The 26228-nt window shown below is 48.2% G+C and overlaps 1 protein-coding gene across 2 annotated transcripts; it reads right to left on the minus strand.

Annotated features, from left to right (window-relative positions):
* Positions 1–1485: 1485 nt before the first annotated feature.
* KRT84 (keratin 84) lies at positions 1486–18627 on the minus strand. 2 transcript variants are annotated; one of them, XR_006742841.1, is made up of 10 exons: positions 18054–18627; positions 16611–16819; positions 15932–15992; positions 15096–15191; positions 14014–14178; positions 13721–13846; positions 13006–13226; positions 12522–12553; positions 10880–11312; positions 1486–1504 (listed from the first exon to the last, which is right to left on the minus strand). XR_006742841.1 is itself a non-coding variant. In XM_036454855.2 (9 exons), the coding sequence occupies exons 1-9, from the start codon at positions 18543–18545 to the stop codon at positions 10963–10965; spliced, it is 1752 nt and encodes a 583-aa protein (XP_036310748.1). In that variant the 5' UTR covers positions 18546–18627; the 3' UTR covers positions 10183–10962. The 2 variants fall into 2 exon arrangements, 1 of the variants encoding a protein (XP_036310748.1); XM_036454855.2 differs by lacking the exon at positions 1486–1504 and having other exon boundaries at positions 10183–11312.
* Between the last annotated feature and the right edge of the window lie 7601 nt (positions 18628–26228).

Below are 26228 nucleotides of genomic sequence, written 5' to 3' on the forward strand. Positions count from 1 at the left end.
TAAATTTCTTTATTGATTAAAGTATCACATAGTTGTCCTCAACCTCCTATTCCAAACCCGCTCCTCCCACTTATACCCCCACCCCTCTATTGTCCTCGACCACTGGTTAGGTTCATATGTATGCACATAAGTCCTTTGATTGATCTCTGAAATTTCTTTTGAGAGCCAAATTTTTTAAACTTAAACTTCTTCTAACACCACTTCTTCAAAATAGACTCATCCAGGCCGTAGTATTTTGTGGAAGAGCCACACTCAAGGGGCCAAAGAACTGCATGTGGCTGCGAGCCGCCGTTTGCTGACTACAGCGTTAGGTGAACCTAAACCCACCCAGCAGCATTGCCTGGGAGGTGGGTCAGAACAGAGGGGCCATTCTGACCATGCTCCCTGAAGATGGGGAGCACAGTCTCTTAGAGCCTTCTGGATTCCAGCCCAGAAGACTCTGCTTCAAAGCTTTCAAACCTGCAAACCAGGTAACTTTCAGTGGCCTCAATAACAGCCACTTGTGGGTAATGGGGAGCCTCCCCTTTGGCCACTTTCTCCTGCCTGGCTAGGGATGGAGAACCTTAACCTGGGGTAACTTGACTGCTATGAACGTGCTCTGGGCACCTTCCTTTGACTATTTAAGAAGAAACAGGCCCTTTGAGTCTCTCCCAAAACCACCAGCGAGAGGAGGTACTCAAAACTGTTACCTCCTAGAGAAATATTTATAGACTGCGGGGTGGGACAGTGGCTCTTCTTGTCTAAGCACTGATTTCTGGCTCCTGGGGGCTCTGGGATGCTGGCTCCTTCTAACTCCCCTGCCTTCCCGTGTGTGTGTGGGACCCTTATTGGAAACACGGTTGCTATTCTTTTCAAGTTTAGTGAGCACAGACCTGGGGGATGTGGTCCCTGCTCCTAGGGAGGTTAGCTAGACAGCCGAGGTGTTAGGAGCCGCAGCTAATGTGAAAGCTGATGAAATTCCTTTGAGGGCAACAGCTCCCAGAACCAGACACTGCCACTCTGCCACCTTTCCCTGAATCTTCCCTCTAATGCACGGCATCCTGTACCAGGTCTGCCCTCCTCTCTATGGCTGGACCCCTCATAGGTCTTCACGGGGATCAGGCTGATTCGTTTCTGTCTCCACATTCCACACCTGTTCTTCCGAGTAGGACAGAAGGGCCTTGGGCAGCGGGTGCTGGAGCAGGTGGCCTCATGACCGTCCCAGGTGATGTTCAAAGCAGAGTCACCCCTGGGAAAGCTGCTTAGACTCATCCACCTGGGCGATAGAACCAAAGTTGAAAAACCTGGTTCAAATTTGGACTCTTTCTAGTTGTGTGGCTTTGAGGAAATTCTTAAGCTCTCTGAGCTTCCATGTGTTTTGGCTGTAATGTGGAATTCCTCCTTACCTCTCAGGGTGTTGGAAGATTTAAGTAGATAATAACACACGAATGTGCTTTGGGGACCAGAATATTCTGCATAAATGAAAGGGACTCTTGCTTCTTATCAGAAGCCCCCCACCCCCAACCTCCTGCACCCCTCTCTCAGCAGAGACTGGGCCTGTTCCTTGCCCCACCCACAGTCTTCAACTCCTCTGTGTGTTTATGACTTCTTTACGGTTCTAAGGCTTCTTTCATGTTTTCTTTAACCTGATTTCATTAGTATAAACATTTGAGGTGGAGTCTGGGGGCGGAGACAGGAAGCTATATTGAGGAGCACAGGGGATGGTTTCCCACCTCCACCCCTCAGCAGGGGCTGAGCTGTCCGGGGTCCAAGGGTGTATTTTGGTGCCTTGGACAGTGAGCTCATGGACTGACAGTTGTGTGGGCCAAGAGGAATTCGGCTCTTTGAAAGTGGGGAGGAGGGTGGTGGATGAGTGTGGGAGGGAGAGGAAGGGTGAGTCCTCTGCTCAGCAGCCTCAAGAGCCCATAAAACCTCCCCATCTTCTCTCACGTGTGAGCCTCTGCTTCCTTCAGTTTATTGAAGAGGACGGAAGCAGATCCATTTCTGCTGCTTCCTGGGGGTGGGAGGGAGTGAAGGTTTTTTCCTTTAGGGTGGCTCACGTATCAGCTGCTCCCCTATGCCCCCTTTCGCGCCCCCCCCCCCCCCCCCAAAGACATCCCTCCTAAACCTCCACCCTGAATTGGACATGGATACTGAGGATGGGAAAGGGGAGCTAGGGGATCCAGGAGACCAGGGAAGCCCCACTGCTTTCAGAAATAGGTTTGCCCATCTAGGACCAGCAGAACTATTCAGAACAATGGGCACCTGGGTAGGTCTGGGGTGAGGGTAGGCCCAGTCTGGCACAGGTATGCACTCATGGGCACTAGGTAAAGTTCGTGTCACTGCAGGTGGCAGCTGAGGCCAGGCCGGGGTAGGGCTTCCCAGGATGGCTGTCTGGATGGCACTTTGGATTGGAGGGGCTGGGCTGTTACCAGGTCATTCAGGGCAAGTGAGAAACTCACAGGTCAGACTAGTCTGACCCAGCTGCCCTGGACCCATAGCAGATAGGCCTTTACCTCATGGTTCTACCCAAGGGAAGTATATAAACCCACAGCTCCATGCCTCTCTCTGCCATCACCCACTATCTCTGCTCAGGAGGACCAGATCCCAGTTCTATGCTGAGAGGAGAGCTGGACCTCCCTTCCCTGGCCTCCTTCTCATTTCCTGCCCTTCCTGGGTGACTCCAATCATCCCCTTCCACGCCCTTTCGTCCTGCTTGTTGTCCTTCATCACTCTTTTGGTCTTGTACTCTCCTGTCCCCAAACCTTTTGAAAGTCACACCCAGTGTCAAGAATGCCCACTCAAGAACCCATGTCCTTCCTGTAATTTAAAACACTCCCAAGCAGTTACCTCTTCTAGGAAGCCTCCAAGAGTTAATTGGATGAGAGAGCTTGTTTACCCCACCCTGGAGCCCCAGGCAACTTCCCCCACTCCCTCTGAAGCTGCTTCCTTCCTCTGGTCCATCTCCCGGGGTTTCCCCAGATGCCTTACCGTCCCCATTGGACCCACCTCAGGTGAGTCATCCTGCTCTTGCGTGTTACCTATGCTTGTTGGGGGAATGCTTCTCTTCCCCATTCTAGGGGCTCACTATCTTCCCTTTCCTTTTGCTGCCTCTACTATGCTTACCTGTTTCCCCTCTCCCCTGCCCCTTTCTAGAAATGCTCTGGACTTGTCCAAACATAAGGGAGCTCAGATACCTTTCTGTTCTGCCTGGTTGACCCTTGTGATTCTGTATTTTATCTGCCGGGACGCTCATGGATCATCTCACTGTCTTTGCTGTCTAGCTCTCTGGAACAGACCCTGACTAGCTCCTTATGGACAAGGCACATCCTGAGCAGGGCCTTGGTGGCTGCCTGCACGGCTTATCCATGTCAGGCATCGCCCATCATCTCTGCCGGTCTTCTCATTCTTACTCTGTGGTTGCACCTGCATCACCTCCCTGTGCTGGGACACAGCTCTTGAAGGGTCTTCTAGTGCTGGGACACATTCTTTGGCTTTTATAAAACTTGGGCATGACTCAGAGACCCCATATGACAGGAGTGAGGTTGGACCAGAAGGAAGGAGCTGGATGAACCGCTGGCCCATCCCCAACACATCAGAAGTTGGGCCCCTCATCCACCAGCACAGCTGCTCCCTGGGCTGTCCCACCTCCCCAGGCTTCTTCACCAGGAATTTGGAGGTTCTCTAATCTCCCCCCTGACCCCCTCAAAGCAAGCCCACCCTCCTGCGGGCTGCTTTCCCGGAGGCTTTGCAGTTCCCTGTGGCTGCTTTGGGTCACAGCAGGTGCTGAGTAAATCCAGAACCTCTAATTTCAGAAAGGGTCATATTAATGGTTTGGAAATTTTTTCTTCTTTTATTTTTAGCTCTGGAGTAATTTCCCTAAGTCTTAGGATGAAAACGGCTACCTAAAACAGATAGGTGATGCTATCAGCTACTTGATGCGGAGTGGGGATGTTGTTTGAGGCAGACCCCTCGTGGCCTTGTGCTGGGAAAACACACAGGGCCTCAGTGGGACTCAGGTTTCCCAGATGTAGTTCCTGGCCATTAAAAGAAATCGAACGTGTATACATTCAAGTAAAAACATTACAATAAGCTAAGTTTAATTTGTTATTGAAGAAAGAAAATTTTTTTGATAAACTTAGTGCAGCCTACGTGCATAGTGTTTATAAAGTCTAAGTAACATGCAGTAATGTCCCAGGCCCTCACATTCACTCACTCACTGCCTTGCCCAGAGCAGCCTGCTGTCCTGCCAGGGTGAGGGCCCTTTAGGGTGGACCATTTGTTGTCTTTATCCCATATTTTCACTGCTATGTTTAGATATGTATATATACAAATACCATCGTGGTACAACTGCCTACAGTATTCAGCACAGTCCCATGCTGTACAGGCTTGTAGCCCCGGAGCCATAGGCGACACCATATAGCCTATGTGTGTAGTAGGCTGTACCATGTAGGTTGGTGCAAGTGCACTCTGTGAGGTTCACACACCAATGGAATTGCCTAACGATGCATTTCTGAGAATGTATCCCTGCTGTTAAGAGACACATGACTGCATATATAGTTATAAAAACAGATAGGATTGAAACTGGTCTCTGCTTGGCTTGGCCTGGCCCAGTCCACTCCATTCTAAGCACTGGAGAGTGATCCCCTTAAAACATTAAGTTAGATTATGTCACTCCTCTGCTCAAACACCCTGATGACTCCCCATTTCACTAGGAATCAAAGACAAATCCTAGCAGTGGCCAGCAAGGCCATGCCTGCACTGCCTGCCCCTGCTGTTACCTCTCGCATTTCAGCTTCTTGCTCTTGGCAGTCACACTAATCTTCTGCTGCTCCTCACACAACACTGCATGCTCCTGACTCAGGGCCTTTGCACTGGCTGTCCCTTTTGTCCAGAGTGCTCTTTCCTCAGCCACATGCCTTGTTCCTTTGGTTCTTTAGTCGAAGACTGCCTCTCACAGAGGTCCTGACCCCTTCTTTAAAAAATGGCAACCTGCCCTTTCATTCCTAGGCATTCTCCATCAGGCTTATCTTGCTCAGATCTTTCTCTATGTTCCTTAGCACTTAACACTCTAACACACTCTGTAATTGTTTTATTTATTCAATTTATTGATTATAGTTAATCTTGTCTCTGACCCAAAAATAAACTCCTTGGGAGGAAGGATTTCATGTGTTTTAGTCATTGATGGGCTTCAAGCACTTAGCTCAGTGCTGGGACTACGGTAAGAGCTCAGTAAATATTTGTTGACTGATTGAATGTATAAATGAATAGGTATCTTGGATACATCAGATACTGGATGTTTGGCAGAAAATGCTACCTTGTGGGAAGCTCTGGTGCTTAGGCCCCAAGGAACACTCCCAGTTTGGAAGCCGTGGGACTCAGAGCCCTCTGTGGGTTTTTCCTGCTTTGAGGCTGTGGTTTTCTGAGCACCTGTGGGAACAAGACTGACACAAACACAGAAAAGTGAAAACAGGGCTGTGCTGGGCTGCTGAGACAAGCCATGGGTTTCTTTCTTAAAGTTGCTATTCATTGTTGTAGTGTTTGTGTCCTAAATACAATTTTGGAAGAAAAAAAATGTTTTAAAAGAGTCTAAGCTCCCCCCACCCCATGTCAAATCGCCAAATACTTTGCTTTGGAAATGCCCTGTGCACTGGCACCTTGGAAGTTGGCAGCCAGCAGAGGGCAGCAAACTCCCAGAGTTGGCTAGACAGAGGCTCAGTCAACTGAGCTGCAGGAGTAGGAAAGGCCAGGCAGCTGCCTGCTTGCTGGTGACTCCAGGTTCAGGTGCTTTGGATACCGTTGCTGGAATCAGTCACCTGACACTGCAGCAACCACCTGTGCTTGGTTGGCATTGTACTGGCCGAGCTGCTGAACAAAGCTATTCCCCATTAGTAATAAAACTAGAACCACCCCCCTCCCCATCATCAAAACAATTGTAAGCATTTATTGTGCACCCCTGTGTGCTAGGCAAAGTGCCAAGAACTTCAATTATGCCATTGCATGTAGTCTCCACAGCAACTCTTTGACACTGAAAATATCTTTTCATTTTACAGAGAAAGCAAGAGGCTTATTGCTTTCCTCCAGCATTATTTTCCTTCGTGCTGAAGAACTTCTGCTTCTTTTTAGAGGAGGTCTTCAGGTTGCAGGTGACAGATTCTCTTAGTTTTCCTTCATCTGAGAATGTCTTTTTAATTTAATTTAATTTAATTTATTTATGTATTTTGCATTCACTTCTGAAGGATATTTTTGCCAGACATAGAATTCTGGGTTGACAGCACTTAAAAATGTCATTCTACTCTCGTCTGTCTTTCATGGTTTCTAGTGAGAAATTTGTGGTCATTTGACTTGTTGTTCTCCTATATGTAATATGTTACTTTATATAGCTTAAAATATTATTTTCTAATATCCTTTTCTCTTTATTCTTCAGATTGGATCTTTTCTATTATTTTGTCTTCAAGTTATTAACTCTTTCTTTTGTCCTCTCCTTTTTTGCCATGGAGCATATCAATGATTAAGAAATTTTTAATGTAGTATTTTTCAGTTGTAAAATTTCCATTTGGTTCTATTTTTAGTTTCTTTGTTCTGCTAAGAAACTTTCATTCACTTCCAACGTGTTTTCCGTTATCTTCTGGAACAGAGTTATACTTAGGCTTTAAGGTCTTTGTGTGATAATTCCAACATCTATGGCATCTTAGGCCTGGCATCTGTTGATTTTCTTTCCCCTTCAGAATTGGCCACATTTTCCTGGTTCCTTGAATGTCAAAATAATTTTAGCTCATATCCTGGACATTTAAAATATTCTGATGTATAGATTCTTGTCCTGCCAAACCCTCTGGAGGATTTTAAGTTGTGTTTTGTTTTAGTATAGAATCAGCCTAGTCAGGTTCTGACTGCAAGTTCTGTCTCTCCTACACGGGAAATGGTTCCATACGTGGTTTATTTTCCCAAGCCTTCGTTTACTGCTTTGTGTCTGTCCTGTGTATATGGTGCTTAGAGGTGTGCCTGAAACTGGGGCAGTGGTTTAAATCTTACCTCAGTTCTCCAAACCTTTGACCTGCTGCTTTGTGTCTCTTGTGTGTGCAGGTAAAGGGAGAGCCCAGGATGGAGAGGACTTACACACAGAGGAATCTCTTCCTCCTCCCCCTGCTTCCCCCTTTACCGGGTCTTTTTTCCTGGTTCCCTCAGCCACAAAGAGCAGGTTTCTCTTGGAGGTTGCTGCCTAGGTCATTGCTGCTGCACAGCTCCATGACTGGCAGCTGCTCTTTGGGCAAAGCCAAAGAGAAAAGAGAAACACATGAGCATCCCCCTTCCTTATTTTCCAGCCCCCAGGGGCCCCTTTTCCTGCTTTCTCTGGTTAGAAAGACGGGATTTCTACTGGAGGTTAGCTGGTCATGCTGATGGTTCACAGCCTCACACTGGGGCCCACCCTCAGCTCAGAGCCATGTGAGCTGAAGGGAAAAATACACAGGTCACTTCTGCAAGCTTTGTCGCCCAGCCATGATCTACCTGCTTTTGTTTACTTTTTCCAGTCCTCTGAAAGTTTATTTTCAGACAATTTCATTCAGAGTTTTTTTTTTTTTTTTTTTTTTTTTTTTTTTTTTTTTTTTTTTTTTGTCATTAGTGGGAGAGACAGGCTATAAAAGGCTTACTCCATCATGGATGAAACTGGAAGTCAACTTAGTTTTTACAGGATCACCTGGGCTGATTTTTTTATTTTTTATTTTAAGAATAGACTGAAGGAGGCGAGAGAAGCAGGGAGCCAACTAGGAGGCTACTGGGGTTGTCTAAACAAAAGTCACAGAAGCTCAGGCCTCAGTGGTCGTCATGGAGGTGGGGGAAGCAGTTGGATTCTGGAGATCATTTGAAGGTTAAGCTGATACAACTTATGATGAACTCAATATAGGGATGCTAGAGAAATAGAGAGGTTAGAAATGATTCCAAGATTTAATTTATTTTTGCTTAAGCAACTGAATGCACTTACCATTAACATGAAAGGAGCAGCACGGAGGGGAAGAAGGAAGATGAGTTTGTTTTGGGACATGTTTAGTGTGAGATGCCCATTCGATATGCAACCGTAGATGTCAGAGCGATCTGTAAATACCAGCGTGTAGTGAACGGGAGGTCTGGGCTGGAGACATAAACTCAGGAGTTAATGGCATATGGATGGCATTTAAAGCCACAAGACTGGGTGAGGCCACTTATGGGCTGGGATAGAGAGAGAGGAGGCCTGGTGGCCGGCGCCTGAGGAGTCCCAGTGCTGACTTGTTTGACTGGGAGGTTGGAAGCTACGCCGCCCCAGTGGCACACATTATTCAGGGTCCAATCAAGAGATAGTGGCACACTGTAACTTGAACAGAGGAAGTTCAACATAAACAATGCTGGGGTGGGAGCCATGAGGGAAAAGGAGTATAGAAATGACTAATGTAAGGACTAGCAACTAGGGCTGTGATAGAGGCCCCGAGGGAAAGCCCTGGCTGAGATCCAGACGTCGGTGGGGAGGGCACAGCCACTGCTCACTGGGTTCCAGAGAAGTCACTGTGGTGCCCCACCAATGGGACTTGCTGGGAACCTTCTATCCAGAACCCCACACCCTTTAGGGCTCTGGGGAGAGCTTCCACAAGGAGGTGTCTTGCTAAAGGCACTTTGCTATGTAATTGCCCAAGAAGGATGCTCAGGAAGCTCCTGGCTGCTGGCTGCTGTGCAGGGGGGATGATAGTATAGAATCTGCACTGGGGAAACGGCCGAGAAAGCACAGTGGAGGCAAAGCCCCCTACTTCTCAAGGCCTCTCCAATGTTTATGGAAATGCCTACGGACAAGGCTTAACTTCATAGCAATGGCTCTAAAAATGCCAAATCCATTTGCACAGAGAAGGGTGAATTTGGAGCCGAAGCAATAAATTGATAACTAAATTAATAAATTGAATATGGTTGTGGCTGAGGAGAGGCGCCAAGGCCAGATGGGGACACCCTTGATGTTGCTGTCACCTGAGGGGTGCGTGTGACTGCACATGGGAGATGGGATGGGAAGTCAGGAGCCCCTGGAAGCAGGAGAACAGGAAGTGGCTGGTGAGTCCAGGGTCAGGCAGGCCTTAGGCTGTGAGCAGAACAACCTGTGAGTTCTCGGGTTGCTAGATAGAATCTGAGCATATAAAGATGGAAGATGTGCTTCCTGCTCTCTAAGGAGGACCCTCCAGGTGAGACAGAGCAGCTCCCAGTCCCTGCTGTGGGATATGTGCCCTAATGGGGCTCTGTCATGACTGCACCAAGGCTGACTCCTGCTCCGACCTGTAATACAGACAGATTTCCAAAATGGGCATCTCTCTCCTGTCACGATTTTTACACATGTTGTGGCCTAACTGGGACACTTCTTCCTTCTTAGTGTGGCTAGCTCATCATCCTGGGATACCACATATTCCAGGAAGCAGTTAATGATGCCCCAGACTGGGCTGGGCATGTAGCATTGATTCTATTCTTAACACAGCATTTAGCATATCCAGCCACAAGTGCTTGCTTGCCTGTCCATCTATCAAGTGGGACTGTAAGCTCTCTGGGGATGAGGACCAAGTCTTGTTCATTGCTATTTTCCTGGCATCAGGCCTGGCAAGTTAGTAAGCCCCTATCATATGTTGCATGCACAAACAAAGGATGATAGGTTGAAAGCTGGGGACAAGGGAAGACAGGATGGCAGGGGTGTATGAGCAGATCATTTAGGAGTTAGATGCCATGTTAGGAAGTTTGAGCTATTTGGAGGGCAGTGAGGAGCCACCAAGAACTGTAAGCCCGGTCAGTTTTCTGTATGAGAAAGACCTCTCTAGCAGCATCATGGTGAATGAGTTGGATGAGGGTAAGAACTGGGACAGAAAAATGAGGAGGCCCCTGCAGTGATGCCAGAGGAGTCATGGTATGTGGGGTTGGACCCAGGAACAGATAGAAGGGTTTACCTTGTCAGGAGAGGGGCACCTCTGGGTTGTAGAGCAATGGCTGGAGAGAAGTGGGATGCTTGGCACTTGCTTTCAGAGCCTTTGCTATATGTCTTCTCTCCCTTGCTGAACTGCGAGCTCCTCCAGGGAAGGGTCTGAGCCCCCTTTTCTCAGTACCCACTCTGTCCCCAGGATACCAGCCTCTGCCCAATTCCCAGGATGGAGTCTAGGAGGCAATCTCCCCATCCCCAGCATGATCCAGAAGGAGAGGCCAGAGTCCTAGTGATGTTAGCTTGGCAAGTTTATTGAAAACCCAGGAATACAAAGAGCAGTACAAACAGGTGCCCCAACCCACCCCAGGCCTCCCGGAGCTCGCAGAATAAACTCTGCTGCAGCGGACAGGGCTGGGCCTCCCTCACACCAGCAGTTGTGTGGGGTGTAGCAGAGCTCACCCACCTCATGAGCTCAATTGCTGCAGAGGTAAAGCAACAACCCAGGAAAAGAAGCAGCCAGGACTTATGTCCCTGGAAGAAAAACCATCTCAGGATACTGAGGGGTCCCCTGGGCCATCAAGGACTGTGGATCCATCTGAGTCAGGAAACTAGGAAAACCCCTTCTCCTGCCGGGGAAAGGAAGAGGAAGGAGGCAAGGGATGGTGGCCCAGCTGCAGAATGGACAGCCATTCTCCAAACTAGTCCAAAGCTGGGATGGCCATGGTGCCCAAAGACATTCATTTTGGCTTTGGACTGTGCCTATTCACCCCAGGCACAGATTTTTTGTAATTGTATCGAATCTGCATTTCTTGAAACTGTTCAGCTGGATGGTGAGGAGTGATCCAAGGGAAGGACATTGGGAGCCATGGAAAAACCCATCTGGATGGGGTTGCTGTTGGAGCATCTAGGCAGAGAAGAGTATCCCCCAGAGGACATAGCCAGGCAGAGCTGTGTCCCTTTCCTGGTAGGAGGGGAAGCCCTTCCAGCCCAGAACCCAGGCACCTTGGGGACAGAAGCAGGGGACACTGAGATGATTCTTCCTAGGGCAGTGGCTGGCTGGTCATAGGCTCTCAGTATTTGGTCCGGCGGGAGGTGGTGGTAGACACGAAGCGGACACTGGAACCTCGGTTGCTGCGGCCCCCACTGCAGCTGCTGAAGCCGCCCTCAGTGGGCAGTGGGCAGGGGATGCTTGGGGCACAGGGGTTGCAAGACTCTCTCATCAGCATCGAGCCTCCCCGGGAGCCTGTGCTGAGCAGGTCCCCGCTGCCCATGACGACCTGGGCCCCACCCAGGCTGGAGCCACAGACGCCACCAGAACGGGTGCTGCTGCCAGAGAAGGTGACTCTGCTGCGGGAGAGGGTTGAGCTGGAGACCAGGGGCTCAGGCCCACACACCAGGCCACCGCGGGAGCTGCTCACAGCTGTAGGAGGGAGAGATCATCAGTGAGGCTGCATGTCCTTCCTGCTCCCTCTGTGGGGTGGGAGGCCAGCGCCCTGGGTGGAGGTGGTCCCTATAGTCTACACAGTCAATATTCACTTTTCCTTCTCTTGTCTGGTGACTCAAAGGCTGTGACTCTGATAGTCAAACATTCAGAGTAAATGGAAGGATTCAGCCAATACCCAGATGCTTGCGTAGAGCCTTAGGTTGGTTCTCATTTATTTCTGACCAGTTACGCTGGTTTTGCTGAGAGGATAGTGACTGCATTATCTAGACAGTGGGAGCAGTAACCTTTATAGACCACCTGGCTTCTGTCTTCCACTTACTCCCTGCCCTTCACTGGTTCCCACATGGCCTTTCTAATAAGAGTCCCTTGTCAGTTCTGCTCTGACCTCTGCTCAAGCCTGACTCCTGCAGAAAACCATCCTGGTTGCCCACCTGCCTCGGTGGGCACGATCATCCAAGCACTTGCCACTCTAACCCACCCAGGTTGCACTCAGTTCAACACCATATCTGTGCATATTGGTGCTTTTGGAGTCAGAGATCTGGCTTTGAATTCTGGTTGTGCCACCGACTATGTGACTTCTGGCAAACCACATATTTCATCTGAGTGAGTGAAAGGGGGTTGCCAGTGCCTATTCCTCCACCCAGGACTGCTTTGAGGGGTAGGCTGACAGTGGATAAGACTCATCTTCTCAAGAAGATTATAAATCTAGAGGCAGGGGCTGGGGCTCACCTTCTTTGTACCTCCACCCTGCAGTGCCAATCATGGTGCCCTGTAGGCAATACTTTGTCTGCAGCAGCAGCATGGGGACTTCCATTCAGCTTTGTCCCATCCCCTGCCATCAGGGGTGTAGGAAACTCCCTGGCAGATGCCTTTCGTTCCTCCCCTGGCTTTTGTCCCTATAGGACAAGGCCACTAAAAATGAAAGGGCTGCCGTTCTTCTGGAACCCTCTCCTACCCAGGCTCTGCAAACCTTGGTGATTGCATATTCTGGGGAGGGCAGGCTCAGGGGAGAGGTCAGACCTCTGCTAAGGGGATGCTCTAGTCCAGGGGCCAGATGGTCCCTCTACCCTGACTGTCCTGGCCAGCCTAGCCTTGGCTCCTGACCCCAATGTGAACCCGAGTTTAAAGAAAATTTGAAGGGCACCAGGAGAAAAATGTGTAGAGGAAAAGACTTGAGTTTCTTACATATGTTTACTGGTCCAACACCTTCGCAGATCCTGGAGAGAGAAAGAAACAAGTCAGTTAACAAGTAGCGTTGTTCTCTGAAAACCCGCTTGCTCACAGAAGGGCTTTCTTGGCTGAGTAGACCAGTAGACCAGTAGTTCATACCCAGCTGTACAGGCATCTGGAGAGCTTCGAAAAATGACATGTTCCTAGACCATACCCCAAGATGATTTAATAAGCTAACCAAATCTTTTAAATGAGCTAGCCACATCAAGCTAGCCACTCCACTGATGCAGCCCTTGCATTTAGGAGGCATAGACTTAGAGTCACCTTCTAATCCCTCGCCAGGGTCAACCCAACTAATGTTTGCTGAGAAGGCTGTCTTACTCCTAGAGGTTGATATTTCAGCAGTTCATCACCTGGTCGCTGCCCTCCTCTCCCCCGCTACTTAGTCCAGATGTCCAAGTTTGACCTCATTCCCTCTTGGTGCACTGAGAGCACTCACCGGATCTCCTCGCCCTCCAGCAGGCGCCTGTAGGTGGCGATCTCAATGTCCAGGCCCAGCTTGGCGTTCATCAGCTCCTGGTACTCTCGCAGCTGCCTGGCCATGTCCTGCTTGGCCTGCTGCAGGGCGCCCTCCAGATCTGCCAGCTTGCATTTGGCATCCTTGAGGGCTGCCTCACCCCGCTGCTCCGCCTCAGCCACTGCGGCCTCCAGCTTGGCCCGCTGCAGGGAGGGCAGTTTGATGGTGGGTTTTTGGCAGAGACTAGGGGATCCCCAGGTGGGGCTGGAACACTGCCCCCTTGTTAGTGGGGACACAGCCTGGTGCAAAGTCAGGGATGGAGCCCATGTGGCTTAGGGACTGTGAACCTGCAGTTTGATGTCACCAGAGGTGAAGCATTGCTTTTCTTCAGTTTATAATCCACTGACTTTGCACCTCCTGATATCTGCTGCTCCAAGAGCCATGGGCTCCAGAGTGTAAAACTATTCTTTCCCCTCCACCTGCTCCTTCACGATGACCCCAGGTCTTTTCTCCTAGATGGGAGAACCTCCTTTCCTTCCACATTTTCCTTTCCCAGGAAGTCTTTTTGGACTAATCCCTCTATTCCTCCATTTCTGGGTCCTGATGGTCTCCCCTATGTCATCAGACTTGGGGCTCCCCAAATTCAGAGCCCTGCTTCTCCTTCCTCTTGGGGCTTTCTCTATTTTCCTTTGCTCACCTGAGCCTTGGCGTGCTCGATCTCTGTCTTCAGCCTCTGGATCCTGCGGGTCAGCTCGTTGATCTCATCCCGTGTGTTGCGCAGGTTGTCACAGTGTTGGCCAGCTGTCACCCGCATCTCCTCATACTGTGGGGTGGAGGGGGGAGAGGGAGATGTTCTGAGGGCTCAAAGGTTGGATCAAGACCACAGCTTCAATTGAATTGGGGGCCTCACACCTCCATGGGGCCCACTTCGTTGTACATGAGTCTCACTCTAAGGCTACCTACACCCCTTCCCAGTTTGCCTTTGCCCACCTTGGTCTGGTACCAGGCCTCAGCATCAGCCCGACTGCGCCTAGCAACCTCTTCATATTGGGCCTTGATTTCACTGATGATTCCATCCAAGTCCAGGTCCCGGCTGTTGTCCATCTTCACGATGACTGAGGTCTCTGAGATGTGTGATTGCAGCAGCTGGATTTCCTGTGTTGGAGGATCAGTAAGAGAGAGGGACTCAGAGTCCCATCAGTGGCCAGGATGCTGCCACAGGGTCCCCAGGATGTGGTGTCAGGAGCAGAGAGCATTGCTCGTTCAGAGCAAAGCAATGGGGCAGGCCATCCAAATCAAAAGTGAAGAAAAGGCATGGCCAAGAACCACTTCTGTTTGACTTTAAACTCTTGTAATGTACTCAGAGACATCCCTTTTCCACCCTAACTTTTGCTTAGGTGAATATTAAAACCATGGGGGTCTAGGTTTTAGGTGAAGAGGAGTGAGAGCTATATTAGGGATACACTTTTCTTTGGATTATCCTCAAAGTGGCTGTGCCACTCATGGATTATTGAGAGCTGACAATATTTTAGAGCATGATGGTCTAGGAATTTTACAGCCCAAGTCCTTAACAGAACCAGGGGACATGGAACTGGCCTGTGAGATGAGGATTCCAGAAGGAATTTTCTTTAGCATTTTCACTCAGAGCCAGACATTCAGCTCTGACTGGGTCTGTATCAGACCAAACAGACCATTTATGAAGCAAAAGAGAGCTAGTTCACTTGGCTAATTAGGTCAAACACATTTTTTTTTTTTTAACCTCTCCTAGCAAATCAGTTTTCAAGAGTCTTCTGATCAATAGATTGAAAGTGATTTTCCTAGACCCTAATCTGGATTGGTCAAGAAGTGGTTGTACCATAGATCCAAGAAGTTTATTCATAGATCTGAGTCAGGCTGCTGAGAATCCTAACCTTCTCCACTGGTAGATGCATTGACATATAGAGGATATAGATTTGAGTGGGAGGAAAGATGTATGACACCAAATGCTTGAAAATGTGCCAGTTCAGGGGAAGTTGCAAGGGAGTTCAGGCTAAGGACTGATCTCATATGGCTGAGAGGGGATGAGCCCTTACCTCCATGTAGAGGGTTTTCAGGAAGTCAATTTCCTGAGCTAAGGTTTCCACATTAGCCTCTAGATTAGATTTATTTAAGAAATTTGAATCCACATCCTGCATAAAAGAGAGAAGGATAAGATGCACATTACTTTTCACTGTTTAACCCCCTCACCTTGGTGCAGTCTGGGGATGAGTGGGAAGATCAGACCAGTCCTACAGGGCCAGGCCAGGCTATGGGATGGGTGGTAAAGTCACTGGGCGGAACTGCAGCTCAGTGACTGTGACTCTTCTCCTGTTACAGCAATACTCCCCTGGGGCTGCTGAACCTCTCCTGATGCTTATTTACAGGCAAGAATAATCTGGATAATCCAACGCATCTGAATAATAAAAGGACATCTAAATAATTTAACCTGCCCTGGCTGGTTGCTCAATGATTATTAGAGTGTCAGCCCACAGACTGAAGGGTTATGGGTTCAATTCTCGGTCAAAGGTGTGTACCTCAGTCTGGCCCTGGTTGGGATGAGGGCAAGAGGCAGCCGATTGTGTCTCTCTCACATCAATGCCTCTCTTTCTTTCTCACTCTCACTCTCTTTCCCTCCCCTATTCCCTCCCTCCCTCTTTTCTTCCTTCCACTTTGTTTAAATATCAATAGATTAAAAAATAAATAATTTAACTGATCTTAAATAATCTGAGACCAAATTAGAACTTTGAAGGGACCTTATGTGACCTTAAGGGTTCCCTCTGTGTGAGTGGTCTGAGACACCACAAAGATGCCTGGGGAGTTTCCTGAGGGATCTCAAGGACATTTGCCTGTCTGGAGGAGAAGTTTACCTGGACCTGTTGCTTTCCCTTACCTTCTTCAGAGTCACAAACTCATTCTCAATGTTGGCTCGGAGTTCTACCTCTTCTTCGTACCTGGGTGATTAGAATTTGGAGAGTGAGTTCTCATTCTGAACTTAGAGCCAATGACTTCCAATTTCCCAGTGAGCCTCTTAAGACCGCTCTGCTCTACCCAGGAGTACAATTTCTTGTTGTCCCCTACATGTACTCAGCCCCTCTGTCCTTTCTTTAAGATCTTACATGAACCAGTAGCCCCCATTTTCTCCAAATCCCTTTAACTTTCTCAAATAGGATGTGGGGCCTGAAAACCTGGTCCATTTCTTTGCTTCTCTGTGAGAAAAGATTTAGAGACATTGCCCATGGCCAGAGAGGAAGTAGGACCCAACTTGTTGCTGAACATGGGCACTGTTCTTACAACCAGAGGGCTCTTTTTTTTCTGGGACGAACTCACCCATTTCCACAGTGAGGATTAGGAAAAAAACATGCCCAATTCCAAGCATCCTTTTTCCTTAGGACCTATGGAGGGCCTTCTCCTGCTCCCTTATATATCACTGCCCCCACATCTGTCTACAGACTGGGTATTGAAACCGGCATTCAACCCTGATCCTTTCAGCTGCTCTCCTCTGAGCTTGGCCGCTGCGTTAGGACCAGCCCATGCCCGTCCTTGGTCAGTGCGGTCCAGATGCCACTCACTTCTTCTTGAAACCTTCAAGGACATCCTGCATGTTGTTCCTCTCAGCCTCCAGACGGGCCCGGTCACTGCTGGCTGCATCCAGCTGCCTCTGTAGGTTGGTGATGTAGCACTCAAAAAGGGGCTCCAGGTTGCTCCTGGTACACTTCTGCTCTTGGAGGAAGTTCCACTTGGTCTCTAGAAGTTTATTCTGCTGTTCCAAGAACCGCACCTAAACCCACAGGGCACAGAAAGGGCAATTGAAGTACTTGACACAGTCACTTACATGCCCATCAGTTCTTCAGATGGTCAGAAATGACTCTCAACACTCTGGTGACATTGTTTTCTCCTCTGTTGACATTCATTCCTCCTCTAATTCAGTAGAATATGGAAGAGTAGGCCTGTGACCCCTTCTTTGTGCTCAGCCAGGCTCAGCTACAAACAGAGGCTTTTGAACCGAAGAACCCCAGGACCATTTCTTCCTTCTGTTATATGAAAAAGGTGTAAACCAGTTCACTGGGAAGTTAGAAAGATTGATTCTGCCTGAGCTTGGGTTTGTCTGAGCCTAAAAACTGATGCCAGCCATCCTGGCAGGAAGTGAGAAGCAGAGTAAAGTACAATTGGGGTAAGGTATGTCATTAGGAGGTGGGAATTCTCAAGTCAGAGGTCATACCCATCATCCCAGGTAGTCCATCAGCTGAGACTTATAGAGCTGGAGGAAAACCTAGAATCATTTGCTCCAATCCCTCATTTCAGATAAGGAAAATGAAAAAACTCACAGAAGTGAGTTTCCAATCTCAAATGCAATCAGAGCATTCCCACTCCATGGAGACATGGTATGTGGGATGTCAGTTCCACATCATTGTTCCTCTCAACAGCCTGAAGATCAGGACTACCTGTGGTAATTCCCCACTATTTCCCTCAATCTGGGCAACTGGGCTGAATCTGGATACCCTATGTGGAGGTATGAATTTTTTTGTTTTTTACAAAAATTACTCAACTCTATTATCCAATTTCCTAAGCCTGGTCAAATGTGGCCACCCAGCCTCAGGAACTGTGAAAACTTCAAAGAGAGCATGAGGAACTCAAAAGATAAAACCTGTTAAATCTATATTAGGCAACACCAGGCCAAAGTCTACTGTTTCCAACCAATCTGGGAGATAATTCTAAATGACTAGGTAGTAGGTCTTAGTTTGTCCAGATGCCTTCAGACTTGGCTGGAGATTCCTCTTTCCTCCAAAAGATGCAACCTCTGTTTCAGTCTAGCCCACCATGCAGCACTCCTCAGGCCCATCCTTGCTCTACAGCAGAGTGGTCCAGAAATCATACTGCAATGCCTTTGGTTGACACCTAAAGGAGTTTAGGGTCAAGGCCAATGCCCTAGGCTTGGGCTATTTCTTCTTAAGGAAAAGAACATCCGATGCATTTTAGCTTTAATCATCCCAGACCCAGGGGTTGAACTGTACCTTGTCGATGAAGGAAGCAAATTTGTTGTTGAGGGTCTTGATTTGCTCCTTCTCATCTCGCTTCACCCTCTGAGCATTGGGGTCAATCTCCAGGTTGAGAGGGGTCAACAGGCTCTGGTTAACAGTCACCGCTGTGATAGATGGGGCTGCTGGGACTCCAATTCCTCCAACTCTGTAGCCAAAGCCACCAAAGCCATAGCCAAGGCCACAGCTGGCTCCAAACCCTAGACCAGCACCACACCCACCACCAACACCAAAGCCAACTCCACAGTGGCTGGGACGAGAGCCTACAGCTGCTCTCCGGGGTGAGCATGATCCATAGGTGATGACGCTCCGACTACCAAAACTGCCAAGGCCTCGGAAGCTGGACCCACTCCTGCAGGAGAAGGAGCTGGCTCGGAACCTGTTCAGGTTCTGCGGAGCCATTGCTGAACAAGAGCTGAAGTTGCCCACACGGCGACCAGAGTTGACTTGATAGGAGTGGCAGGACATGATGGCTTCTTGGATGAGAGCAAAGCAGCAATTGCAGAGTGTGGGGTGAGCTGGAGCTAGGAGTCCCTCTGAAGCTAGTGGATTCCTCTCATCCCTTTTATGTGTGTGGGGATCTCAGGATTGGCCCCATAAAAATGATCTCAGGATTGGCCCCATAAAAATGAAAAAAAAAAAAGCCATTTGGAGGCATTTATGAGCTTGGGTAGTTAGCAGAAATTCTTCATGCCTATAACTTCCTTAATAATGTGCTAGTCTCAGGCACACCTATTCTCATTAGGATTAGGGCTATAACATCAAACCTATAAATATTAAAAACACATAAACACAAACATTATGGTTCTATTTTTCCCCACAAGTCCACTACAATTGCCATTATGAGGATATTAATTTTCTTTGGTCATAAATCCAATAGACTTTTGCATTGCAAATGTGGCTAACCACCAGAAAGTTAGGATGGTGATAGCTCTAAAGTTAAGAGGCTCACAGGGATGCATCTATATAGACATATCCCTTTAAAGAGGTGGGATGCGCAGAAGAGAGACAGAAACTGCAGAGTCCAACTAAGAAATAATATGGCACCCTGGCTGATGTGGCTCAGCTTTTTGGCTGTTGTCCTGTGCACCGAAGGGTTGCCAGTTCGATTCCTGGTCAGGGCACATGCTCGGGTTTCATGTCAATGTTTCTCTCTCCTTCTATCTTCCACTCTCTCTAAAAAGCAATAAAACTATTTTTAAAAAAGAGAAAAAGAAATAATATGGCAAGAATACAGTTTATTGCATTTCTGTAGATGAATTAAATAGCCCCAAAACCTTTAGCGGTGTTTTCTCTATCCTCTATGATCTGGTTTGGCTGTTTACATAGGAGTTCAATCTTTAGTAAAGCTGTTAGTATAGACACATGCCTAATTTGAGACATTCAGAGGAGATTCATTCATTCATTCATTCATTCACTCACTCAACAATGATCAGGTGCTTACTCTGTCCCAGTTAGTGTGGTTGGTACTGAAGGTACAGAGAGATAAGAAAGATGGTCTCTGCCCTCTTGGTGGTGGTGGAAGATTAGTCTTGAGTACTTCTGTCGCATAATTTGAGGCCAAAACACACCAATAATTTGGCCATTTGTCTGTGTGGAAAGTCAGCCACATGATTTTGAGCTCCTCCACTCCCAATACACATGAAGGCTCATCAATAGCTCTGTTCATGCAGGTTCCTTTAATTATTGATGAATTTTTGGTTAGATAGACACAGCAATAAGTATCAATATAGAAAACAAAAAGTTCTAAGCAACTGGATATGGTTATCATTGTTATCAATATTGCAGATATTTCAGGAGCCGGAGGCAGGTGTTCACCTTTTCTATTCTAGTGGGTGACATGGTTGGTCTCAACAGTCTTACCTGTGCCTGAAGAAACTTGTGCTTTCTTGGACACTGGAATTTTGGGGGATGCTTGGGATTCTACTTGGAAGGGGGTGTGTGATTTTGACTGGAGCTCCTTTCTTCCTTCCTAATCTCTATACCTTTTCTTGCCTTATTGCATTAGCTATGGTTCCAGTATGATGTTGAAAAGTAGTGGTGAGAGGGGACATCTTCTCTTTATTCCTAATTTTAGAAGAGAAGCATCAAGCTTCTCATCATTAGGCATGCTATTAGCTGTAAGTTTTGGGGTAGATATTCTTTATCAAGTTGAGGAAGTGCTCCTCTATTTCTAGTTTACCACTATTTTTCATAGGCCCAGTTACCAGGTATATGTCTAATGGGAGAAGAAGCAGAAAAATAATAACAAGAATATTTCTTGTGAAGATTATTATTATTCTTTTCACCTCCATGTTGCTAAATTCAGTGCTCTGTTCTCAGATCTCATTTAATCCAATTTATTAGCAAGTATTTGATATAGTGGATCATTCCTTTTTTTTGAAATACTTTCTTCTTTGGTTTTCAGATAGCAAACTCTCCTGATTTTCTTGACATATTACTGGCTGCTTCTTTTCAGTCTTTTTAGCCAGTTCCTTTTCATATCTCCAACCTGTAGACACTGCGGCACTGTTGGACTCAGCCCTTGTACCTTTTCTCATCTTTATCCATACTCACTCCCTTGGTGAGATCATATAGCTTCATAACTTTAAATACCGTACTATCTATCCACTGATGACTGCCAAAGGCAAATTTTTATCCTGGACTTCCTTTCTGCACTCCACATGTATATTTTGATCAATGTCTTTATTTGGATATCAAATAAGCATCTCAACCTTAATATCTCCAACTGTTCTCCCAAATGTTCATGTATGTTCCAACTTGCCAGGCTAGACCCCATGGTAGCTCAGGCCACAAAATCAGAGAGCCATCTTTATTCCTCTGTTTTCTCTATATCCCACATTCAAGCCACTGGCAAATCCCACCTTCATAGCTTATCTGGACTCCTACTACCTCTCACTATCACATGTGTGCCCAGGCTTATTGCTTCTCACAGGGTGATTGTCATAATCTTCAGTCTGCCTCCCTGTGTCTTCCTTTGCCCCATTCAGTCTTTACTTAACACCAGTCAATCATCCATTAAAAACATGTTAGATCATGTCATTTCTATGCTCAATGGTTCTAATGGTTTCCCATCCAACTCAGAGTAAATGTGACACACAGTCTGCCCTCCCCTTTCATTGACCTTGTTGTCCTCAGCCACTCTGGCCTCCTAGTTGTCCATCAAACAGGCAGGAAAACTCCTGCCTCACACACTCCCCCACTTGCTCTTTTCTGTGCTGGGAACTCTTTTCCCTCAAATAGCTACATGGCCAGCCCCCTCAATTCTTCCAGGCCTAGGATCATAGGTCACCCCCTTCTTCTCCTCTAAATCCCCTGTGTATTGCCTGTCTCCCCTCCTCACTCCCTTTTCTCCTTAGCAGTCCTCACCACTGAGGCCTTCTCCTGGGTGGATCTGCTGGCTCATAGTCTGTCTCCCTTGCTGGACTAAAGCTCCAGGAGGCAGGCACTGTGTTTTCAGTGCTTAGTAGAGTGGGGCACATGATTGAATGATTGGATTAAAAGCAGAGGAAAAGGGAGACAGCAGTGGGGTGTAAAAGGAAGAGGGATTTAAGCATTTGTTGGTGCAGACACTCAAGCATTCACAGGGGAACCAACCCAGTTTGCCCTCCAGCTATTTTCTCTTGGGGCTTAAATCTGGCACTTGGAGGAAAGAGCATCCTCCTCCTCTGGGGATCCAGGAAACAGAGGAGGGAGCCCTGTGGAAGTGAAAGGAAGAGGGGAACTAGAGGGTTGGAACAGAGGACACCAGCTAGTGTGCCAGGCCCAGGACAAAAGACTTGATGTAGTCTTTGGAGTTAGATGGACCTAGGCACAGTGCCACTGTGGCCACCTACCAGCAGTGTGACCTTGGACAGGGTGCACTGAGGGCAGTTCTGCTCTAGGGAGCAGGCAATAAGGAGTACTTGACTGTAGGGAACTTAAAATCAATAATATAACCAACTAAAAGTTGATCTGCTTTTTATTGTCACTATACACTGCTAGTCAGCAAACTCTATGGGGTACTAGTTATCTGGGAGAAATTATTTTACTTCTCTAAGCCTCAGTTTTCTAGTCTGTAAAATGAAATGATCCCTACTTCCCAGTATCTTGAGGATTAAATCTGCAAGCCTTTGGGTGTATACTGTGTGGTTATTGTCATCCATTCACCCCTTCCCTCTGATGTCTTTCCTCTCTCTTTCTCTCTTTTTCTTCTGCCTCTTCTCTCTCTTGCACAACCCTCCCTTCCCTTTGAAGCAGTCATCCCTGTTCCAGCCCAGCACCCCACCCCGTTCCCGCTCCAGCAGGTGTTCATTATCCCATCAGCCATTCTGGGGCTTCCTGAGTCTGAGTTCAGCTTCCTTCAACCCTGACCAGCTGGGTGGGGTGGTGGGTAATTGAGATCAGTCAAACATAACCCCTGTTCTGGGATGAGCTGACAACATCAGCAGTTTATAATTCTCAGACATTATTTCGCCAGATCGCGCATAACACAACCCTCAGTCATTTTTAGGGGGTGGCAGGTGGGGAGAGGCTGAGGAGTCATCCTGCAAACCCCAGGTTGAAGGTTTTGCTGCTTCCGCAGTTTCTTCTTACAGTTGTCAGTCGGCCTATAATGTAATCCTGGGGTCTGCTGGCCAGGCCAAGCCACAGCACCTCACTTTGCTGCAGTAGTGTGATTGCTGGCTCATCCCCAAGCTGTGCAGTGGAGAGGGGAAGAGCTGGTTTGGAGGGAGGGGCTAACCAGGGTCTGTGAACCCTGGGCTCCCTGTGGTTGTGTGTGTGTGTGTGTGTGTGTGTGTGTGTGTGTGCGCGCGCGCGCATGCGCGCGTGCGTGAGCGAAGGAGAGTGACAGGGAAATCCCAGATGCTAAGAAGGCTTTGCTAAAAGCCACCTTCTTCAGAGTGTTTCCATTTTGCCCAGAGACAAGTTTGTGCTGGAGAGAGGCCCTCACAGGGAGGTGTTCATGCTGAGACCTGTCCTGTGGGCAGGGAAGCTGGAGTCCCCTGGCAGAAAGAGGGGCCCGTAAGACAGGTTCAGCCAACCCTGCCCTCTCTAGCCCTTTGCCCTCTCAGATTGATGACCCTGAGATGGAATCTAAACGCCTCCCAGGAGAGAGAAAGCACCCCTCTGGTTCAGACCCATCCTTATCCTCCAGGCGGGATGATTATTTTAGGTTTAATCTCAATTCCTCTCATTGTCCACAGAGCTTCACCTGTTCAGGGTAAAATATTGCATCTCATAGAAATCAGGCCAGATTGCTTCAACAAACGTTTATTGGGCACTGATGTGTGCCCTGCTTTGTATTTAGGTGCTGGGATGGCTGGTGCCCAGCCCTCTTCCTCTGTCAGACTCAGAGGTCCTAAATCTCCTTCCTCTGCTCGCAGTCCCATTTCTGAAATCAACACAAGCTCTGGGTGGGGAGTGGCAGTAAAGGGTGCACCTGAGGCCACTGACAGGGCTGGGAAGAGGAAGGGATCCTGGAGAAAGTGCCTCTGGGTGCCAAGGCAGAGAGCACCTGAGGGAGGGGCAGTGGGGGAAGGAAGGACCTTGTTGGGAGAAGAGAAGCCCCGGTGAGAAGTTAAGAAGAGGGATGAGAAAATGGGAGACCTTCTGGGAGACAGACACAGACACAAGGAACTCTACCTGTATCCTCCCTCCCTTCCCAGGCCTTGTTGGGTGGTTCCCCACCATTCCTCACAGGGGTGCTCTGGAAGGGCCTGGATTTGGAGTCCTAGGGGTGATGAGAATACAGTGAGGCTTTAGCTTTACTCATCTGAGTCTCCCTTCCACCGCCCAGTGAGGAGGAGGGGCCTGATCCTCTCTGTATCCCAGCATCTGTGAGGCTGCCCAGGGAGAAAGGAGCCCAGGAGGTGTTTGCCCAGGTGAATGGAGTGTGAATCACTGGGCCACCACCAGGAGGCACCGTTCCCCACCTGCCTTGATTCACCCCCTGGGGAAGCAGGGAGGAGGGGGGTTACTGCTGCACATCACTAAGAGGTTCCCTTAGTGGAAGTGCTGGAGGGGGTTTGCCCAGGCTCAGAGCTCACATCCAGGACTGAGTGGGGCGCCTTCACTATTGGATGGAGTTGTGCCTCCCCTTCCCAGGGTCCTGGGCACTCTGAAATGGGAAGTTCCACATGGACAGTCCTCAGGCCCAAGCCTCAGTGATGGCGGGGAATTGCCCTCCTTCTCCTCCTTTATTCCAGTAGGCGTTTCCTGGTTCCATAGGCAGTCATCTACAGGATAGAGGTGGATGGTCTATTGGGATCTCCTAGACAAGAGCTTTGAGTTATTAATCAGCAAGGAGCTTAGCTGGCTCTCCGGCCATGTCCAGAGTGATGGGAATTCAAGTGGCAACAGAGGCTGTGTGGCCCCATTGTCTGTCCCCTCCTTTCATGTATCCCTGAACCTCAGACCTTAGGGCAGAACCCCTAAGCCTTGCTGTCCTTCAGGATTCAGCTCACCTGCCCCTCCTCCTGGGGACCTTCCCAAGGCCCCTGACTAGGGTAGGACCCTCAAATATGTTCCCCTTCACAATTCTCACATCTGTAATTTCCTGTTCCAGGTCTGAAGTTCCTGCTGTTTATCATTGAGATATATTTCACATAATACATAGCTCACTCATTTTAAATTTACAGTTCAGTGGTTTTAGTATATTCCTAGATATGTGCAGTTATCATCACTGTCAATGTTAGAACCTCAAACTTAGTTATTACACCCCAAATTCCCCCTAGTCTCCCCATCTTCTCCTTCCTCCAGCCCTAAGCAACCACTAATCTGCTTTCTAGCTCTTAAATTTCTATATTCTGGACTTTCATATGAAAGGAATTATAAACTATATGGTCTTTGTGACTTGCTTCTTTTACCTTCCGTAATATTTTCAAGGTTCATCCATGTTGTAGCATGTATCGCTCCATTCCTTTTATGACAGAACATTCCTTTTATATCCATTGTATGAATATACCACATTTTGGTTATCCATTTGCCTGTTAATGGACATTTGGGTTATTTCCACCTTTTGGCCATTGTGAAGTGTTGGTGTAGACATCCACATGCACATTTTGGTGTGGAAATGTGTTTTCCTTTCTCCTGGGTATATACCTAGGAGTGGAATTGCTGGGACATATGGTCACTCTGGGTTTAACATTTGGGGAACCACCAGACTGTTTCCCAACGTGGCTGCACCAGTTTACAACCCCTATAATGGGCTCTAGGTGCTGTGTCTACCGAGTGAGCTGGCCCTGACTGGGACTGTTTTGCTCACCACTGTGTCACCAGCCTCAACAGGTGCTTCGTAAATGCATATTGAGGGAAAGAAGTGAGTGGGTGGGTTCTTTTGAACCTGCTGCCCATGGATATGAACCCGAGACTTCCCTTCACACTCTATGAATCTCTCTCTGATCCCCTTGCTGGGCACAATCATCAGTTGCTCTTTTTCATAGCCTCACATTCCCTGGCTCTCCTCCTGTGTGACACAGAGTCTCTCCAGGGTTCAGAGGGTCTTAGTCACCCCTGTACCACCAACTCCTCATGCAGGCCTTGGTGCAGAATAGATGCTCTGTGTGGGGCTGTGGTGGAAGGGGACCTGTGCCTCAATGCTCAGGAGAGTGGAGCCACAGGGGTTGTTTTGGGTAATCAGTGAAGCAATAGGGAGGGTATCCAGCCCCCCAGAGGGTGAAACTGTTACTACCAAGTCTCATTCCCAGACCTTGGGCTCCCTAGAGAGAAGAAGAGATGGAGGGCTCTCCTTCCTGGCTGGGCTGCCACTCATCTTCAGTGCTTTCCCCGGACCAGGAATGTCCTGCACCCAGACTGGTCCAGGATGGGGAGGCAGAACCCAGGCCTGGGAGCCTGATGAGAACAGACATTCTTGGGGCCCCTTGAACTTTCTCTAGGATACATGCAGGGGACCGTGTGGTGAGGAGCCTATGTATGACAGACACGTGGTTTTTCATGTGGCAAGAGACTTGTACACTGTTGTGGTGTGATGTGCAGTTTTTAAGGGTAATTTGTATGGGTCCACAGGCCACTAGCAATTTGTTCCACAGGCTACTAGCAAATTTATTCCACAGGCCACTAGCAAATTGTTCATATGTAGTTTTCCCATTTATATAACAACCTTCCTTTTTAGCCCAACTTCCCCAGCTTCCAGCCCCAAAGGCGGCTTAT

This window comes from Pipistrellus kuhlii, unplaced genomic scaffold, assembly GCF_014108245.1.
Source record: "Pipistrellus kuhlii isolate mPipKuh1 unplaced genomic scaffold, mPipKuh1.p scaffold_m20_p_3, whole genome shotgun sequence".
Taxonomy (NCBI): domain Eukaryota; kingdom Metazoa; phylum Chordata; class Mammalia; order Chiroptera; family Vespertilionidae; genus Pipistrellus; species Pipistrellus kuhlii.

Bases quoted from the DNA above. Each gene is read 5' to 3' on its own strand.
- KRT84 (XM_036454855.2), bottom strand. From the start codon at position 18,545: ATGTCCTGCCACTCCTATCAAGTCAACTCTGGTCGCCGTGTGGGCAAC. The intron at 13,847-14,013 runs GTGGGCAAAGGC...TCCACCCCACAG, and splicing joins AGGCCTGGTACCAGACCAAG to TATGAGGAGATGCGGGTGAC. The intron at 13,227-13,720 runs GTGAGCAAAGGA...CCCTCCCTGCAG, and splicing joins TCGAGCACGCCAAGGCTCAG to CGGGCCAAGCTGGAGGCCGC.